The sequence below is a fragment of the Rhinolophus hipposideros genome (genome assembly GCF_964194185.1).
Source record: "Rhinolophus hipposideros genome assembly, chromosome: 10".
Classification (NCBI taxonomy): Eukaryota; Metazoa; Chordata; class Mammalia; order Chiroptera; family Rhinolophidae; genus Rhinolophus; species Rhinolophus hipposideros.
The window spans coordinates 902,808-923,021 of record NC_138056.1 but is presented as its reverse complement, the minus strand read 5'-3'; the positions used below and the strand labels follow the sequence as shown (position 1 = coordinate 923,021).

The 20,214-nt window shown below is 63.6% G+C and overlaps 1 protein-coding gene across 15 annotated transcripts in view; it reads right to left on the bottom strand.

Annotated features, from left to right (window-relative positions):
- BRSK2 (BR serine/threonine kinase 2) overlaps positions 1 to 20,214 on the bottom strand; it is a 56,445-nt gene that overhangs the window by 23,254 nt on the left and 12,977 nt on the right. For all 15 annotated transcript variants that reach the window (XR_013994128.1, XR_013994129.1, XR_013994130.1 and 12 more), the window contains one exon: positions 811 to 905. Coding sequence is in view for 11 of the 15 variants with exons in the window: in XM_081061823.1 (XP_080917949.1) it covers positions 811 to 905 (95 nt within the window). In the remaining 4 variants the exon portion in view is untranslated. Of the gene's footprint in view, positions 1 to 810; positions 906 to 20,214 lie in introns of those variants that run through there.

The window sequence follows — 20,214 nt, the reverse complement described above, 5'->3', positions numbered from 1 at the left end:
GAGCTATCTGTCCACTCAGACATCTCAAGGATCTCGATCTGTGTCCCTGGCCGAGCCTAGGCCCCCGCTGGGCAGCCAGAGGGGTCCTCTGATGTCACTGGCCCTCACCCACCTAAGCAGAGTGCCCATCACTGCCCTCTGGTTGTGTGACCCATCTGCCCAGCAGGGTAGGCCTGCCCCTGCACTCCCGCATCCCCAGAGGACAAGGGAAGGATGAGTGAATTCACCAGGGAGAATATCAGAGGAAGCTCCCATGGGGGGGGCTCAGGGTCACAGCTGCTGGGGTGGGAGAGCCCCCACTTTTCCGCCCCACACCCACACGTGAGCAGGCAGACTCGGAACCCGAGACTGGTATCCCCTCCCCACTGAGCTTCACCCATGTGGCTCTGCTCCAGTCCCATAGGGGCAGGGAGGGAGGGGGGCTCCCAGGATTGGGAGGGAGGGGTGTGAGAAGGAGGAAGGGCTGGGTGGCCTCTGGGGGCGTGTCACTCCCATTCTCTCCTCAGAGGCAGAGGTCTTGTTCTGATTCTAATCAGGGAAACTGAGGGCCAGCCAACTCTCACAGCAGCACATGGACGACACTGGGCTGCAGGCTGTCCCCCAGGCCTCTGGCTGAGGCAGGAAGAAAGGAAGGGCATGGCCAGCAGGGACCAGCTCCAGGGGGTGGCGACCACACTAGGGCAGGGAGCCATCTCTGCTCAGCCGCAAGGAGGGCCCACCTGGCTGGCCTCCCAACAGCGCCACCCTCCCTCCGCCCGCCTGCCCCACCCGCCTGCCCCACCTGCACCGCCAGGCCCTGCTCCAGCTCACCTTCATCAACACAGACTCGCTGAGCTTCTCTCGGTTGACGATTTTGATGGCCACCTTCTGGCAGGTGACACAGTGAATCCCTAGCTTCACAAGGCCTATGGGGGAGAGCAGCCCATCAGACTCCCTCCAGGACTGGCCGCTGTGGGCCCTGACCACCAAGGACCCCACCAGCTCCTGCCCAGGCCCCTCACTCAGGGTCTGGATCCTGCCCCTGCTCCTCCCTCCCAGTGTGCCTTGAGCCACACTCTCATGGTCACCGTCTGCCTTCCCACGCTCCCTGGTCACTGTGCAGAACAGCTCCGTGTCAGAGCGTCACTCTGCCCCCCGCAATCTCCCTCCTCCCACGCACAGGCCCTCTGGCTTCCTGGAGCCCAGGGTCTCATGCAGGCACATGATACTCAGATCCCCTCCTTCATGCCTTCAGCTGTCCCTCTGCCCCGCACAGCTGGGAAGCCACATGCCCTTGGGTCCAGGAGAGCCACTGCCTGCCCGGCCCCACGAGGCGCTACCCCCAGCACACTCAGCTTCTGCCACCCTGTGACCCCCACCCATCACCCTCCTTTCAGCCTGCAGACCCCTGGACAGCGGTGGCCAGGCATGTATGTGCAGCCCACTGCTATCCCCAGGTCATTCCTGGGCAGCACCCTCACCCAGCCTGCCCTGCACCATCTGCCCCTGTCTCCCCAACTGAGGGAATGCCCTGCTAACGCACCTCTGCTCTTACAGCCACACTTCCAGGGCCCACAGTCCTGGTCACGGCCCCTTGTCACAGCTGGGCGCCTGCCTCCCCTCCCCTCCCTGGCTGGGATGTGCACGTCCAGTCTCCCACGACAGCCCAGCCCACTGCCAGCTGCCTTCTGGCTGGACCGCTTTGAGACCTCCAGCCAGGGACACCCTGTGCTCTCCCCGAGCCTGAACCCCGACCCCAGCATGCCCCAAGGTGGCTGGCGTTCCCAGATGGGCACGTAGAGGTGACACAGTGGCTGGGGGGCCTGGGCGCTGCCACGTGAGGGGCGATCTGTTACCCACGGCACCGCAGCCTGGAGGTGATGTCTGCTGTTTTAAGGGACACAGACCACATCAGGGACACCCACCCCGTTTCATTCTCACGGAGTCATTTCCGATTTCAGGTCGCCCAGAGCGCCCCCTGCTTGCCCCTTGTCACCGTGACCTTAATGCCTGCTGTTTCCCAACAGTTTGGGCTAGTCTCAGCCCCATGTGGCCCTGGCCAGCGGGGTTTCTCACCACTTTGCCCTTGTCATATGCACCGAAAATATGTCCTAGCCAGTCGTGCATCTCACACGACCTGATCTGCCTCCTGCATGCGTTTGCCAGCTGCACCCACGTCTCTTTCCGAGCCCATCTCAGGGAGGGCCCCCGAGCGGCCGCCCCTCTGCCACGCTGCAGCCCAGAGGTGAGGCCGTGTGGCTTCAGGGCACAGCAGCCGCAGGCCGGGCATGGGGGGCGGGTGGGGGCCATGCCTGGAGCCATGCGGGAAGGCTGCAGGCTCCTGGGGCCTCCCCCTGGCTGCCTTTGATCCACGCAGGAGCCTGTGTTTCCAGGCAGGTGGAAGAGCAGAGGGTGGGGGTGGGGACAGCAGCACCGGTATCTTGCATCAGAGCCAGGCTGGGGGACCCTACCCCCAGGACCGACCAGCCCCGCCTTGGCCGAGAAGCGGAGCCGGGCGGGAGCTGGTCCGACGCGGAGCTGTCCAACAGCAAGTCCCCCAGACAAGGCAGACCGGCTGAGAGGAAGCAGGGAACAGTGGGGACAGGCGGCAAAGGCTGCTAATCTGAGAGGGACAAGCTCCTCCAGGTCCCCGAGCCCGGGACAGATGCCAGATGAGGCAGGTTCAGGAAAGACACCCCAGAAAACCTCGGGAAGTGAGCCTGGCAGACCCCCCGGGGCACAGGATGCGATGAGGCAGGAGGGCCAAGCTCTGCATGGCTGTTCATTTAGTGAGAACTGGGGAATGAGGTGACGTCCCCCAACAGTGCAGTTACTGAGCTGGTGTGAAAACGGTAACACAACTGAAATGCACAGACCAGGGACGTCGCTCGAGGCTGACTGCAGTGGGGACATGTTAGTGGCAGAGCGGCCCGGCCCGTGCAAGGGCAGACTCAGCACACGCCTCTGCACGCACAGCGGGGGGTCCGGTCCTGCTTCCAGCAAAGGAGGAGCCAGGCCTTCCATCAGCAGATCCACAGCACTGCCGCTGACCCTCCGGAAAAGGAGAGCTGGGAGGACGCGGTCACCACCGGTGATGACGGCAGTGGCCTGCTGAGTGCCTGCCCTGTGCCTGGCGCTGTGTGAACGGGGAACCGTCCCCACCCCATTTTACAGACTGGGACACGTGGCCTCTACGTCACAGTGCGTAGCACTCAGAAAGGCCGCAGGACCAAGGTCCCAGCAGCGAGGTGTCCTGGACAAGCCCCACGCCATTAGCACACATGGAGTCGCTCTCTGGCCTGTGGGACACGTGGCCAGCTGCACCCGGAACTCTGGCGGTCCCCTTCACCTTTCTCCACTGGCTGCCTCCCTGCCCAAAAAGTCTTCTCTGCAGACCCCTCACACTCCTCAAAGCCCCGCGTGCAGGGGTCCCTCTTCGGTGAAGCTCTCTTGTCCCCTGTGTGTTCAGCCCCTGCAGCCCCGGGACCTCCAGCGGGCAGCAGGGACCTGGGGATGACGCAGGCAGCCTTGCTGGCAAGCCCACAGCCGCCCCACTGCTCAGACTCATTATCCAATTGTGGTTTTGTCTCTAATTACTGTCTTCACAGCAAACACAGGCACACACGCAGAGAGGGAAAGTATACCATGTCACACTGTGGGAGGCCGAGTTGTCCACCCGCAGAGGGGCTGCCGGCTGCCCCACCCCCACTGCAGGAAGGAGCCCCAGGGCCACCGGGAAAAGAGCTCAAGAGGCCGAGAGGGTCCTGGGCTGAGGAGTGTCGGGGCGTGGGCCCGCACTCATGGCCTGAAAGGGTGCTCACCATTCTCCCTGCCGACTGCCCTGCCTCGCCCATGGCCCGGCAGTCCCCGTCCCCAGGGCCCTCCCAGTGCATCCCGGGCGCCCTTTAACCGCTTGGCAAGGCATGAGTGCGAGGAGTTCAGGAGGCTGGAGGCCCAGCTCAGCAGGCCATGGCGGGGGGAGAGCTGCATCCCTCCGTGGGGCCGGCCTGGTCCCCGTCCACCTGGGCCCTCTCCACTCAGGCAGTTAGCCTCTCCGTCTCCTCAGGAATGGCTGACCTGTGTCCCATCCACTGCAGAAGAGCCTGAAGGAATAAGGTGACAACACAGCAGAGTGACCTGGAACCGCTTGTGTGTCTAGGCCTGGAAGGCCCTCCACAGATGGGGACTGGCAATAGAGGGGCACACGCTGCCCACGCCCACCACACTGCCAGCTGGCCCTGCCCCCACGCAGGGTATGCACACAAAGCAAAGGGCGGAATGAGTCTGTTTGCCATTTCTTCTTCAAAGGACCGAATCTCGGGGCCGGCCCGGTGGCTCAGGTGGTTGGAGCACCGAGGTCCCCGGTTCGATTCCCACATGGGCCAGTGAGCTGCGCCCTCGACAGCTAAGATTGTTAACAACAGCTCTCCCTGGAGCTGGGCTGCCATGAGCAGCCGAAGGTCGGAGTGAGCTGCCGGGGGTCAGCGTGAGCTGCCAAGGATCGGTGTGAGCTGCAGTGGGCTGACGCGGGCTACCGTGTGCTGCCAGGAGCAGCTGGTGGCCAACGTGAGTGGCCGGAGTGAGCACCCGGCAGCCAGTGTGAGTGGCCAGCAGCCAGCGAGAGCTGCCGTGAGCTGCTGTGAGCAGCAGACCGATGACCGGTGACCAAATACCTCAGCCGGGGGGAGCTAATACCACCAGCGTGGGCCAGGGAGCTGAGTCCTACACAACTAGGCTGAGAAACAACGGCTTGAACAGGAGTGGGGGGTAGGCAGAAGAAGGGGCGGAAAATGACCGACTCTCCAGACCGTGCTGTCCTCATCAGTGCCCAGCCCTGGGGTGTGGAGCCACCTGAAAACAAAGAGCCCCTGAGGGTCTGGGGCTTCCAGGGAGGCGGGGATACCTGAGGCCTCCCCACTTCTGACTCAGTTGCCCCAAGGCTCGCCACCCCTCCTGCCCCTTGTCTTCGGGCTGGGCCTTACTGCACAGGCCCCACGACAACTCAGAAGTGCCACCACCTACTGGTAGACCCTGCCACAGTCCTTCCCAGTCCAGCCTCCCTACTCCCTCCCCCACCACAGCCCTGCCCTCCCCACACACAGTGAGGTCAGCTCTGCAAGCCCTGGAGTTTCTGCCCCAAAAGCCTTCTGGCTGGTGGGTGCTCCATCCTTCCATCCATTCTCCTCCTGCCACAAACAAGCCCCAGCCCCTCTGTCCCCACCTCAGGAGTCACTGGCTGCCTGCTGTGCAGCAAACTGGGGACCTGAGCTGCATGTCAGTTGGCCCTTGGGTGCAGGTGACTGGACAGCAGCACCCATGGCAGCTCAGAGGGGGTCATGGGGGGACAATACCCCAGAGCTCCAGCTCTGGGTCCACTGCCAGCCCTGCTCCCACCCCTCGGGCTCCTGCTGAGCCAGGAGGACCAGCGGGGCTGTGCCTGCCTGGACCTCCCAGGAGCCCCCCCACTCTTTGGGGAGACCAGGTCTGGCCACTAACCCCTAGGACGGCAGACTGACCGTCCGCCCCCTCTGCTGACCACCGCACCTCTGGGAGCACATGGCCAGTGCCCCAGGGCCGTGAGCACAGCTAACAGTGACCCACTTTCTACCACGTCACTGTGGGGCTGTGGGAAGCAGTTTCTGTGGCCCCTGCACAGACTGGACAGAGTGCTCCTCCTGCCTGGGCTGTCCTTGGAGGAGCGGGGCGGCACCACGCTGGTTCCCACAAAATGAATCAGCAAAGCTGGCCGCCCTGAGCCAGCACCACATCCTCCTGCTGGCTGGCAGCCCCAGCGGGCACTGGGAGAAGGCTCAGAGGACGGCTGTGACAGAGGCCACGGGACGAGGGACAGGGCCCCGTCCCTACGCCCAGCACGAAACACGTTTGAGGCATCAGCACATGATGGCTTCCTGCTGAGTGGCCTGGATCCAGCTCACAGCCTGCAGGCTGCCCTTGACTATCCTGGGACCTGACCTTCTCAGGGGCAGCTGCTGAGGACACTGTCCCCACACGTTCCACAACCCTCCGTGCCCAGGCCAGGACCCATGCACCAGCCCGGGAACCCCCAGCTGTGCCCTCATGAAGGGCAAGAGAGGATGGGTGGTTCTGGAGGCAGAACTGGGGGGGGGCCAGCATTCCCCCCAGGCCACAGCCCTGATGGGAGTTCCATGCAGCAGACAGGCCCGGGACCAGCCAGCCAGTGGACTTCCGAGAAGCTGACCCAGGCTCCAGCCTGGGCAGCGGGGGGTACAAGACGGGCCCTGCTAGCTGCAGGACGGCTGTTTGCAGTGTCCCCATCGCACCTGGCCCTTCGGCCTCGGCCCTCCCAGTCCTGGCTCTTCCTGCCACCTGGTCACTCAGGGCAGCGGCCTCCAGGAGGCCCCCGTGAGCCCCGCCTTCTAGAAGCCAGCTCCTGGCAGTGAGGTCCCCTCCCACGCAGCACCTCAGCTGGCCTATGTGGCCAAGGGGTCGAGGCAGAAAGGACGGACTTGTCCTCCCAAGGCCAGCCGATGACCGCAGCATAGCCTCCTTTCAGGGTCCTGCCCTGGACCTCTGCTCTGACGTCCTGCGCTGAGGCCATGCTCTGTGGGCTCTGTGGAGAAGCCCATGTGGCTGGAACTGGGACCTCACAGCAACAGCCGTGGGACCCCTGGGCACAGCCACCCAGCTCGGCTGTCCCTGGACCCCTGACTCTCAGGAGCTGCGACAGTGTTTGCCATCTCAAGCCATGAGTTTGGGGTAACGTCACGCAGCAACAGACCAGGAATCGGCTTCGTCCTCTGACTGCCAGGCTGCAGAGGGACACCCAGGCCTGGCATCTGGTATGAGCTGAGCACACGTGGGGGACAGCCTCACAGGGTGGGACACGTGGCTCAGCAGCAGACTGGCCCCGGAGGGTCTCACACAAGGCTCCCTGCCCCACTGCCCCCACCCAGCCCCATTCAGACAACATATTGCTGTCTGCAAAACTCTGGGACCAGAGGGCAGGTCTGCCCTGCCCCCAGGCAGCCTACGTGGCAGGAGGGCAGAGCCACAGCCTCTCCCCTAGTCTGTGTCACCCCCCCAACTTGCTAGCCAGCTCCCCACAGGTGAGAGTAGTGAGTGAGTCAGCTGCTGGTGGAAAGCAAGGGACTCCTGGCTCCCAGGACTAGCTCCTCCAGGGCTCAGATGAGGGTGGGCGCTGGGAGGGCACTGCCAGTCGCTGCATCGTGAGCCGGTCCTGCAAGGGAGCTCCAGGTGACTGCTGAGAGCTCCTGGCGGCCAGCTCCGGAGCCCCTGGGGACACCATGGGATCCAGCGGGGGCCCCTAACTACAGATGAAGTGTGTATGGTTGAGTGGTGGCCCCCCGAAAGACGTGTCCACGCGCTAATACCTGGAACCATGAAAGCGCCTTGCAAGTTAACTGACTTATACGGTCTCCATATGAGATCAGCTTGCATTTAGGCTGGACCCTCACTTCAGTGACAAGTGTTCTTATAAGACAAGGGCAGAAGGAGAACCCCCAGAAGCTGGGGGTGGGGCGTGGACCGAGGAGCCAGCCCTCAGACTCCAGCTTCCAGAATTGATGGAATAAGGTTCTGTTGCTTTAGCGAGCAGGGGGTGGCAGTTTGTTTTGGAGCCTAGCGAACCAGTGCTAGCGTCTTCAGCTCACACGAGTATTTACCTTGAGTTTCCTTTCTTCACAAACCTAATACGTTGTGTCCATTGCATGAGGACTTTATCTAAGCACTTGTCCTCAGGTGGCTCGCCATGACACGACACCCACAGCAGGCGTGTCTGCAGCCCCTCCGAGCTCGTTCTCATCCTCAGAGCTCTCGGCCCAGCGTCAGCCTGTACACATGAGGGCGGGTTCCGCCACCTCAGTAAGAGCCACAGCATGGGCCCAGCAGGCTCTCACTGGTGCCCTGCCTGCACCAGGCGTGGCTCGGGGTGGAGGGGAACCTGTCTGCTGCAGACCACGCAGCCCAGAGTCATGGCTGACCCTGGGGCACGGGGGCTCCAGCAGTGCTGAGGCCGGGATGTGGCCACCTGTCCCAGAAATGCCACTCTTTGATCAGAACTAAGGCTCCCAAATGTCTTCCATTTGAACAGTGATACTCACAACAACCCTGCTGTTTCTCAGAAAGGGAGCCAGGCTGGGCGATGCCTGCGTGAGCCTAACGCCCATTCCGCCGCTGCTCGGGGTCAGGGTGAAACCTGCCCAAGCCGGGCCCTGGAGCTCCCCCCGCAGGTGCGGGCACGAACTCTGCCCCCTCACCCGCTCTGTACAGGCTTAGGGAGTCGATGGCGCGACGTGCGAAGAGGTGGGGAGAAAGCGCGAAGAGCTGCTGGACGGAACGTGTTCCGTTTCCCGGGGCCAGCGAGGCTCAGAGGAGCCTGGACAGCAAGCCCCCAGAGCTCCTTTCAGCACCATGGACAGGACCTGCGGCGCGAGGCTGCGCACCGGCCGGTCCCGCCAGGGCCAGCAGGTGACTTGCTCCCGGCCCACAGCGCGAGGGACACCAGAGCCAGGGTGCCTGGAAGCCGGCTGTCGGCTCCCGAGGCTCCTCCTCCGGCCACACCAGGGCCTGGCTCCTAGACGTGCTGGGCCTGGAGGTCATGGCCGGGCGGCCACCTGTAAACCCAGGACGCCGGTGGCCCGTCGCCAATCAGCAGCGACCTCCGGAGGCGCCGCCTGGAAGCGCCGCGCACGCAGAGCGGCCCGTGCACAGCGCAGGGGCTCGCACGCCCTGGCTGCCAGTCGCCTGGGGCCCACGGCCCGGCTGTCGCTGTCGGAGGCCGCCGGGGGAACACCTCCCTCCAACCGTCGGGTGGGGAGGCGCTGCAGGAGCCCCGGGCCTCCGGCGGGGGGGGCCCACGTTGGGCAGAACCCGCCCGGGGCTCACTGCGCAAGCGCGGGCTCATAAAAACCCACACAGGGCGGGGCCCTGGCAGAGCAGCGCGGGATCGCAGGCCGCGCGGCCGGATGGGAATGACCATCGCCACCGCCAGCAACGCCACCCGGAGTCCACTGCGCCCGTGGTGTCCGAGGTGGCCCCCGGCGGCAGGGGTTGTGAGATGGGGGGATTTCCGGGTCTTGGCCCAGCGCCGCCTGCACGGCCAGGCGACCACGTTGCTGTGCTGGGCGCGGTGGGACGTGGGGGCCGTGAGATGTGGGCCTCGCTGCGGCCCACGCCCCACGTTCACAGATGCCTGCCCCCCCCCACGACAGCGGCCCAGGTACTGGCTGTCAGCACTGTCCTGTGTCCCCCTGACTGCTTACCGCCCTACCGTGCGCCGTGCGTTCCCTGGGGGAGAGGGTCCCCAGGTGTTCGGCTGGGGGAGTTCAGGGACTGTAGGCCTAACCTCCGGCGGGACCTGGCACGGAGTGGACATCGCCCCTGACAAGTAAATGGGGACTGTCCGCAGGCCCCGCCCTCGGCCCGCAGCTGGCAGCGGGACAGGCTCTCCCCGCGCACCCCCGCCGCGGGCCGGCCCAGGAAGCCCCTCCGACTGGAGGAGAGCTGGCCGGCCACCTGGACGGGGAGACGGGCGCAGGCGCTGGAAGACGGTTTGGGGGCCGCCATCACCGCTGGCCTCTCCTCTCCTTGGCCAGGTCCACGCCCCGCACTCACCTGTGGCCTCAAAGCCCTCTCCCGCCTGGGGAGCGAGGAGCGCGGGGCCAGCGGTTGGGTTTCCGGGCTTCGAGAACATCCAGCCGCCCCACCTACCCCGGGCTCCCCGGGTCCCAGCACAGGGGGCGCCCAGGCCCAGCAGGCCCACCGCAAGCACTCCGCGCCTCGGGGCCCCGCACACAAACGCGCCGCGAGGCCGCAGGGCACTCCGCGGACTCGGACTGCCGGGCCCGCCGAGGGGTTGCCGCAGAGATCCCAGCGCCTCCCCTTCGCGCTCAGCCTGCCCGGCTGCCTGCTCCCCGCGCCCCCGCCCCACCGACCTTTCCCCACCGCGCGCACCCTGCCCCAGCTTAGTGTGCTGAGCAGGCGCCCCTTCTCTCAGCCTCTCCTGGGGCTCGGAACTCCCCAAACACCTCCTCCTCCTCCATTGGGGGATGCCGGATCCCGCGCCCCGCCCGGCTCTGCATGGCAGCCCCCTCCACTGCACCCTTGCTGGGTGCCCCCACGTTTCCTGTGACGGCCCTGCTGCCGCAGCTCCCAGTGACACCCCCACACTCCATCACGCTTCGGGCTCCTCCTGGTTCACACCCACGCAAGTTCCTCCAGCGGTTAGGAAGGGGACCCCGATGGGTGGGGGAGGGGCTGCGGAGCAAGGGGAGGGAGGGAGGGAGGCCGGGCAACCCCAGGACGCTCCCTCTTACAGATTCCGCTGTTTGCTTTGCCCACCAGCGCCAGGCGGGCGGGAGAGGCAGGCAGCGCGTGTCTCTTGGGAGACGACTGTTCACGCTCTGAAAAGGAATCTCTCAAATTAAATTAATTAAGCCCTGAAATATTTCACAGTGCCAGGGCCGCTAGGCCTCCTCTGCCCAGCTCTTCCCTCCCCACCCGCAGTCCCAGAACTTGACCTGACCCCTCGGCAGGACTGACTGGGACCCCCTGGGCAGCCCTTGATCCAAGCAAGGAAGGGACATGGGATGGGGGCGGGGGAAGAGGCATTCTGGTTCTGGTTCCTTACATAAGCAGGGCTGTTTCTCGGTCGGTCCCCAAGTACAGCCAGCCATCTCTGCAGCTCAGGACTGAGTGGACGGCTGCGGTCAGGGCCCAGGCTTTGAAGCCTGGCTCCCCCACTCCTCCTAGGGTGGGGGCTCGGGTGGCCCCTGCAGCCTCCGGGGTGTCCTAACACTGCCTCCTGCCTGTGGTAAAGGTTAGCTGAGAAGCCCATACACAGCTGTGCAGTCCCGAGCAGCCCACTGTGCTGCCCCCACCCCCCACAGGCAGCCTGGGATTACACCCACCAAGAGGCCCAGCTGGGGGGCCTAAGGCAGCAGCAGGGGGTTGGAACCAGAGCCCCTGAAAAATCAGAGGATGAGCACACAGGCCCCTCCCCAAAAGCTCCCTCTCGGTTCTACACTGATTCGGAGGTGCTGACAGAAACCACCAATTGGAGTCCGGGATTAAGAACTCATTCCAGGACCCCGTGGGAGGGTTGGGGGGCTGTGGCCCTCCTGGGGACACAGACCCTCCTCCCCCGTCAGACACTCAGGCCAGGCTCCCAAGGTCAAAGCTGCAAAGGGGCGAGACGCTGGGCACCTGCTGGGCACCAAGGGCCGCGGAGCACCAGGTCTCCGGTCTCAGGTGCAGGGCAGACCCTACCCCACCCAGATGCTGCAACGGGCCCTGAAACAGCTAGGAGCAGCGGCATCATCTGTGGCCCCGCGAGGTGCCCGGAGGCGTTTCCCAAGCAGGCAGCCCGGAGGCACGGGTCCAGAGAGGGAAGCTGGGAGGACTGGTCCCAAGAGGACCTGCTGCCCAGGTGACCCAGGAGGAAGCAGAGCTGCGTGGAGTTCTGGGGAAGGAGGGGCCAGTAGATGCTTGTGGGGGGGCCCTGGGTGGAGTCGGGCTGGGGCCAGTGCCTGCCCCCCACAGACCCAGGTCCCTTGTGTCTGCCTCCTATCGACTCCACCCTCTGGATTAAAAAAAGGGAGCCTGGCAGTGGAAAGGAGACATCTCAAAACATTCTGGAAAGCTCTGGAAGGAGGAAAGCAGGGGGCAGGTGATAGGGAACAGGACAACGGTCAGGCCTGCCAGTCTCCAGGGGACCCTAGAGAGCCTCAGTTGTCAGTGTCAGGTGTGCAGATGGGGCTGCAAACTGAGGGGGGTCAGCGTGGGTTGGCGTCCCTCTCTCCATGCCAAGACAGAAGCAGCCAGGGGCATGGTCCAGAGCCACGGTGGCCACTGATAAAAGTCAACGGAGCCACGGAGATCACCAGCGCCCCTGAGGGTGCCGGCTCGCCTCCCCAGGAGGCCACTCTGAACCAATCTTCCTTGTTCTGAGGGATCGAAATATCCCCTCTGCCCATCAGCACGCCCCCACAAGACACACCATTCTCTAAGCTCTGGGCAGGGCTCTCCCCTGGAGAGACCCAGCCAAGAAAACATTCCTGTCTCACACAGAAGGGGCCACGCCACCCACTTAGCCTCCTCGTTTAGGTAAAGAGCCAACCACAGGCTCCTAGAGCAAATTGAGAAAGAAACAGAACTGAACCTGTAAAAACAGATACCTAAAAACTCTTTCAGTGTTTATTGCATTGACTTACCAAAATTTAATAAGTTGCTACATCTATAAAACAAGAAATCTACAAAAAGGATGGGACAACGAGAAAAAGGCCAAAGGTCTTAAAGACAATAAATAGTAACTGGCAGGAAAAAACTGCTGAGATAAGGACTAGACACGTGGGGAAATGCCCCAAGAGGTAAGAAGACAGAGAGCACAGAACAATGAGATGAGCAACCCAGGAAGCCCAATACTTGACCACAGGGAGTAGCTGAGAGTGGACAAGGGACAGGGGACATTATGCAAGAAATGTCCCAAGCAGATCCAAAGAGCCCGTGGACTGCCCATCCCACAATATGATGGCCTCTAGAAAGTGAGATCCCAGGAGCTTACTTCATCCACCCACCCACCCAGCCCTCCTTCCATCTATCCACCCATCCACCCATGTCCCCATCCATCCCCCCATCCCTCTATCCACCCACCCATTCAGCAAGTGTTCACTGGGCCCCCACTAGTGCCAGGCATGTGGAACATCGTAAGCTAAGTGGAGGGAGGAAAACAAGGCAAGACTCAGCGCTGTTGAACGCTGCCGATCGATGGGGTAAGGACTGTGACGTGATCATGAATTTGGCAGTGTGAAGGTCACTTCAGTAGCGTGGCAGGGTCAAGAAATGCAGGGAAAACATGTCAGCTCAACAAGAAAAACACTTCGGAGCAGCTGTGCTGTAAAGGGGGGCAAGGAAAAGGGCAGGTCAGTGGGACTGTCTTCCCTCCCATCATCCCCAGGAGAGGTCGGAGCCATGGAGCAAAGTCTCCAAAGTGCTGGGGGCAGTGGGCTCCCGTGAGGCACCGTGAGCACAGACATTCAGACTCAGAGCACTTCCTCCCATCTGCCTCCCTGTAGGAAGTCAGCTGGCAAAATGCGGAGGTTGACCAGAAGGAAGCAGTGGGCCCTGGGAAACCCGGACAGGGCGTCTATCTGGGGAGGGCACCGTGAAATAAGGCACTCGACAGAGTGATGGCTTCTTTACACATGTATTTTTAGGTGAACTGATAGTGAATAGCGCAATGAGAAAAGAAAGGCAGCTGGGAACTCCAGGAAATCCAAAGGGCTCTTGGAGACAGAAGGTCGTGGCGATGCAAATGGATTGGCACGCATATAAACATTTGTGGGATGCCAGAAAAGAGAATCCGCTCAACGGACTTTGAAACCCCTGATTTCCCCAAATGCAGAGAAACCAGGTCTCAGAGCAGGACGCCGCGCACAAGGGCCCATCGTCCTTCTAGGTGGTCACATGCCCCGGCGGGCAATCCTGCACATTCGCAGCCCAGCCGGAACGACACTCCCACAGGGACACTTACGCCAACCCGCTTAATGGCGCCTCACTTCTGAGAGTCAACCAACAGGCACACCTCAGAGGGCCTGGAAGTGGTTCCACGAACAGGCCCTGGGTGTGGCTGCAGACCAGGACCGCCGCTGTCACCGCTCGTGATAAGATGGGGATGGCGGGGGACAACAAGGCTGGACGCCCCAGCAGGAGTTTGGCGAGTGATCTCTCTGGTGAAGGGAAGGCGGTGCGTGTGCGCTGCGTGCGGCTATTTCCTCACTCATGTACTGCGCCAACTTTTACTGTATTTTACTGAAGAACCAGATCGGGAATCACAGAAGCTTGTCCCTCACCAAAGTGAGGCGCCATTTCAGCCCACGCACGCATTGCTAAAACAAGTGCCCACCTTGATAAAAGTCAACGGAGCCACGGAGACCACCAGCGCCCCTGAGGGTGCCGGCTCGCCTCCCCTTACGTGGTCCAGAGAGCCTCTCGCCCCCTCCCACCTCGCGAGGGTGGCCACGGCCCCTTGGGCGCCACAGTGCCCCTCCGAGGGGAGGAACGCTGTGTGCCAGGCTTGCCACGGAAGTCAGTAAGGACCTCTGCCCATCTTATCATTCTGGGTCCAAGCTGGCAACAGACTTGAAACTCTTGTTTTACCCAAATGGGTAAAAACTAAGTCACGGAACTACCTTGAGCAGCGGCTGCACACAGATGGAGAAAAAAACTCTTCTCATTGCCTGTCACATGATTATTACAGAACACGGTTTTGTTGTATTAAAAAGGGCTGTTCAGAAATGGCAGCTCTAGTGTCCAGGATGTGAGGGCCCCCAGCCCCCAGGGAGGGGCTATCCAGTGGGGGTGGCCAGACACAGCTCTCAGGACAGCCCCACTCACACCCCAATGATGAGTCTGGCCACCAAGGGTGGCCCCAGTCCTCTGCCCTGCAGCACTGGTCCCTGGCCGGGGCTGCCCTTGGCCTTGGTCTCCACGGCTCAGCCCAGCCAGGTGGCCATGTCCTCTCTCTGCCTACAGCCACGGCTGGGACCAGCAGCCAGCATGCTGCACAGGACGTCCCTCCGCCTTCCCCGAGGGCCACAGCCACTGCCGAGCTCCCCTGCTCCTCGACCACAAGGGCCCCCAAAGGAAGTATGAGGGCTGGTGAAGTGTTGTGGGGGCACGTCCCGCAGACCCCACATTCAGGGCAGGAGCCCTCCTCCTGCTCCCCCCAGCTCTGCCTGGGAAGGCACCCACTTGGACTCCATGGGATCAGGGGACAGCAGGTGGTGGGACACAGAGCCCAAGACAGGGCTGAGCCCACAAGCCCCGGATGCCCCAGGCCCAGTCCCCTCCTGACTGGGGGTGTATATCAGGAAGCTGGGACCCACACATTGGGTTGGGGACAGACATCAGCATGCCTGGGATGGGGGATCCTGAGGGGGGACCAGCTGGCGAAGGAGCACGGCCCTCTCACCAGGCCCCTGGCTTCCCCGGGAAGGTCAGTCTCCCCTCCATCCCCCAAGCCAACCCAAGGCCCTTGATGGGGAAACCCTGTCCTGGGACAGTCCCCCTGGGGGGCTCCCCAAGGGGCTGCAGGGGGAAGAGCAAGGGGGGCTCCCCAAGGTGAGGCAGGGGACAGAGCAAGGTTCCCTGGGCTGAGGAGAGTGGGTGGGAGTCAGGGCTTATACTCAGAGGAACAAGGCTGCCCTTGGGGGTCCCAAGGAAACCTCTGGGAGGCATCAGGCTGCAGGCTGTGGGGTGAGGGGGCACTGCCAGCGTGTCATGATGGTCGGGGCCCCAGGGGAGCTTACACACATTGGGGCCAGCACAGTAATTCTGGGGCAGGACCTGCTGGACCCACGTGCTCCAGAAAGAGCCCTAGAGGCCGTGGGATGCCAGAGAAACCAGCCCCAGAGCCACTCATCCTTCCTAGGAGGCCAGGGGGGCAGGCTCCACCTGGGCACAGGGCTCCCCACACCAGCGGCACCTCGTGGGCCAGGGCGGGAGGCAGCGCCTGCCCCGGCCCCCCACCAGCCCCGGGTGGGGCTCTGAGTGCAACTATAGGGTTTCGATGTCAGACCGGCTGGTCAGCCTGTCCCCTCAGTGCACAAGCCGGCGGCCAGCAGTCTCCTCGCCCATGGGGTGACGGTGCCAGGCCCAAGGACTCGGCTCAGGAGCTAGCACTCACCAGGGAACCTCGCAGCTGGGCTTCACCTGGTACATGTGAGCGTGCACGCGGCCCCGGGAAGGGGGCCGTCTCATACACTCACCCTCGTGCACGTGCAGGGACTCATGCTCACATACAGATAACTAAGGCAGAGCCTGGGTGGAGCTTGCAGGGGGGAAGTTACTTGTGCACGAAGAGCCAGCCTGGCCTGGAGCAGGATGAGGTCGGTGCCACAGAAGCCAGGGGTGCAGGGGTGGGGGGGTAGGTTCGGGCTCCGTGTGACCAGGTGATGCCCCTGCCACACACGCAGCCTGGCCCCTCCCCTGCCCACCTCCTGGGCCAGGCCTGGGCCCTCCCAGGTGCAGAGGGAGGAGGATGTGTGGCCCCAGGGCTGGCTGGGACATGGTCATGGGGCAGTGCCTAGGGGTGGGCCCTCAGCCCTGGCGTGGGCACCCCTGCAGCCAGTGACCCCACAGGGGAGAGGCTGCTGTGCCCTAGCCAGGCCTCCTCCACGACTCCAGGACAGGGCATGGGCCGAGGCACAGCAACACCCACTGCCCAGCTGCAGCCTCTATGTGGTGCCCACCCAGGCGCGTGGGCTGTCCGGGAGGGGCACTGGCCTCTTTCCAACCGGCCCTCTGGCCCAGGGGTGAGGAGACAGGGAGGGGTGGGTGAGAGTGGGCCAGCTGGCCACTGTGAGCAGAGGTGAGGCCCCAGAGAAAGGAAGCTCAGATGGGTGTGTGTCTAAACCCACCCTGAAGCTCAGTGGGAGCTGCTCTGGGGGCTGGGGGGGGGGTGAAGCCTGCTCAGCCTGGTGGCCAGACCCCTGACCTGCCACCCTGAAGGCTCCCCAGCTGGTCTGAGCCGCCTTGTACAAAGCCCTCCCCCTCCTCTCCCCTGCCAAACTGCCATCTGTTGCCATGGCGACAGGAGCAGAAAAGGCAGGCGGCATTCAGTACCCCCTCTTCTTTCTGGCTCCTTCTGCCGGGCAGTGGGCTCAGAGCAGGCCACTGGCTGCAGCCCTCAGCAAGCGGGCCTCCTGCACAAAAGGCCAGGCGAAGCCCCCTGACTCCAGTCTCCAGAGTCCCCTTCTCTGGACCCTGCCCAGGCCCAGGACCTTCTGCACTGGGGGTGGCTGGTGGCCGGTGCTGTCCCTCATTCACCTCCCCGGCTGAGCCCCCACCAGGGAGGGCCCAACCCAGGGGCCAGCCGCCTGCCCTGCCACCCGAGGCAGGCCGGGGGACTCCCGGGCAGAGGGTCAGTCCTGGCCACTGAATGGGCCCGCCTGCACCTGCTGCCCCAGATAAAGTCCCGATGGGCTGAGGAGGTGGCGTGTTCTGCAGTTGGGGACTGGCCACCGAAGCCCAGAGGTCCTGGGGCAGTCGAGGTGACAGAAACACAGAGCAGCCCCATCACCAGTGCTCTGTCTAAGCACGTCACCCCTGTCACGTCACTGTCCTGGGGCACTGCTCACACCTCCGCGAGGCGCACACCCCGTGAATGTCCCGTGGTGGGAAGTTCCTGGGCTCAGAGGTGCAGCAACTTGCCTGAGGCGGGAGTGCGAGCAGCAGACCCAGGTGACCGCAGGTCAGGGCCCGAGCTCATGGGCTCTTTTTCCTTTTGTGTTTTGAGCCCTGGTTTGCTCCCTAAAACCCGCTTCTCCAGCAGCTCCCTCGCAGCCACTCCTCTCCCCATGGAAGTGTCACCGACACGCGAAGTCTAAGTGCAGTTGTCAGTTTCTACCTGGACGCACAGCCGTGACACCCGCACCACCCTCAGGACAGCGACGACCGCCTCCTCACGTGCCCTCGTGCCGCTCTGTCAGCCTCGCATCCTCAGGTCACTGCCAGTCCCCAGTCTGCCTTCTCTGGAATGTCACATGAACGTCACCCCCAGCACGCAGGCAGCCACAGAAGTGACTCAGAGTGCCCTGGTTCCCCCAGAGAGTGACAGGCGGGTAGACAGGACATGCCCCTTTGAGTGGAAGGGGCTCTGACCAGCTCCCTAGAAAGCCACCAACGCCCGCCTGCTCTCCCGGGAGCCAAGGAGGAGCTAGCTCCTCAAAGAAACACTAATGCCCGACACACCAGCCAGGAGCTGGTCGCCTGAGAGGGACGCAAGGGCCGGGCGGCCAGCCGGGAATGGTCCCCAGCCCGGCCACAGCCCTCCAGGTCAGGTGCACGGCCTGGGGCTGGGGGGACAGGTGGCGCTCAAGGCAGAGTGTGGGGGCTGCAGGAGCAGGAAGGTGCCAGCCTGTCCTGTCTTCCTGCCTAGGGACCCCACGTCTAAGGGCCACCACTCCTGGGGGTCCAGGAGGCAGTGTCAGGAGCCTGGGGCTGTGGCACGAAGCCCCCACAAAACTGCATCCACCCAGTGCTTCTAATCGCTGCCCTGGGCCGGCCCATTGGGTTGTGTGGACACTGGACTGCGTCCCACAAGGTGGGACTCGGGGCTGCAAAAGCTCCAGGCAGTGGGATCCCCCCTCCTCCTGGGCTGCACCACCCCCAGACTGGCGGGGGAGGGCACCGGCGGAGGGGGAGGGGATTCCCTCTCAGCAGACAGAGTAGGGGCGCCCAGCCTCAGCAGCACCAGGTTGCCATAGCAACCGCACAGGCAGCAGGAGACAGCCCGTGTGTGATGCAACTGGGCCCCCCTCCTTCTCCCACCCCAGCCCGTGCCGCAGCTCCCAGTACCAGGAGCCCCCAAAGGGGCCCAGCCACCCTGGAGCCAGGCTGGAGGGTGGCCGCTCTTCCCTTCAGCTGCAGTCCTCTGGCTGAAGTCCAGAGCTTGGACACTTGTCCCTACCTCCAGGCCGGGGCTACCCCAGACCCAGCAGGTCCCACCCGGGCCTCCCTTAGCCATGGGAAGCCCACCCATCCCGCCAGCATTCTGGAGGGGTGCTCGCCTACTGTGCGCTCAGCATGGCATCCTGAGGGCACGCCCCAGGCACTGGACACCCAGCCTGAGGCCATGGGTTGGGGGGAGGCGGGAGGAGAGAGCCAGCACCTGAGGCACCCAGCTTCGCCAGCCTGGCCGGACCCCACAACCCTGCCAGTCACACGTGGGCATGGGCGGGTGTCCAAGGGGACCCTGTGTGGGGCACAAATGCTGTGAAACTGTTCGTTCTGGGGGTGCCCTGCGTAGAGCGACCCTTCGGCCCACCCCGCCCAGAGCCTCCCCTTTCGCTGGGCGGGGAGACCCCTCCTGAGCCTCCAGAGTCACGGTGGCCTGGTCGCCAGTCCCATGGTGGCAGATGAGCACATTAGATTTTTATGAACTGGTTTTTCAATTCAATACTGTAAAATTAGACCAATGAAACATTTTGATTGAATCCAGTTCTATCCAGTAATTCAATCTGGTAAATTGGTTTTTTTAAGCTGGTGCCCTAGTTTCAGAAGCCTCAGGACTGGGGGCTGAGGCTGGGTTGCAGGCCAAGCCCCACAGGCTGGGGACAGGAAGGTGGGTGGCAGGCCTGAAGGACCCCAGGAAGAGGTGGGGTTGGAGGCTTGTGGGGAGCAGGCAGCAGAGGGTGTTGTGAAGGGAGGGTCCAGCAAGCGAGAGGCCCCGTGTGCCGGGAGGCTGGACTCGGGGAGGGTGCGATCAGGGTCAGAGCTGCAGTGGGAACGCCACCGTGTGACGTGATGTGTGACCGTGAGGTACCACTAGCACAGTGCCCTGGCCAGCCCCAGGGACACGTGTGGACGTGGGGGAGGGAACAGGCAATGGAGGGACAGAGCAGTGGTGGCCAACAGGAGCGACGAGCGTCAGCGACCCAGTGCCTGGCTGGGAGGGTCTCCAGGACAGGTGGACCGCCCCCCGGCCCAGCAGAGCACTGAGGCCTTCCCACCCGCCAGGCCCTGTGCGCCAGCTGGTGCAGGATGGAGGCGTGGTGATGGGGTTACCATGGTGATGAGGTCAGAAGCCCACCCTGGGAAGCCCAAGGGAGTCTCTGCCCGTCATCACACACACACACCATCACGGATGACAGACAGCCACCTCTGGGGCAGGTGCAACCCCATCCCACTTCACACACCCGCTGGGCATGGGGGACCCTCAGGCACAGAGCCAGGCTGAGCGGCTCAGGATCTAAGGCAGGTGTGGAAATACTTCCCAGAAGCCTCCAGGCCTCCCACGGCCCCCACGCTGTGGAGCAGGACCTGGGGGCACCACATCCCAGAGGCCCGATACCCCTGTGTCCTGGCCTGCCTCCAGCTCCCTCCAGCACACTGGCTGGGTCCCCAGCCCGACACAGGACACACGTCGGCCCGTTGCCTGTCGTCAGGCAGAGGAAGGCACAGCCCACCCCCCCTTCGGCCCAGGGACCCCAGCACCCAGCAGCCCTTTCACTGGCACCAGGCGGTGGGTGCTGCCAGGTAGGCCTTGTAAGCCACACAGGCTCCGAAGGCCCAGCAGGCAGGCGGGGAAAGAAGGAACCAACAATGACGGCACAGCAGGCCAGCGTCTCTGGTCTGTGCCAGCACCTCCTGTCCCCCACGGGGGTTTCCATGAGGACATCACAAAAACTGAGCATCTCACAGGGGTGCAGGGCCGCCAGGCCACTCTGCCCTCTG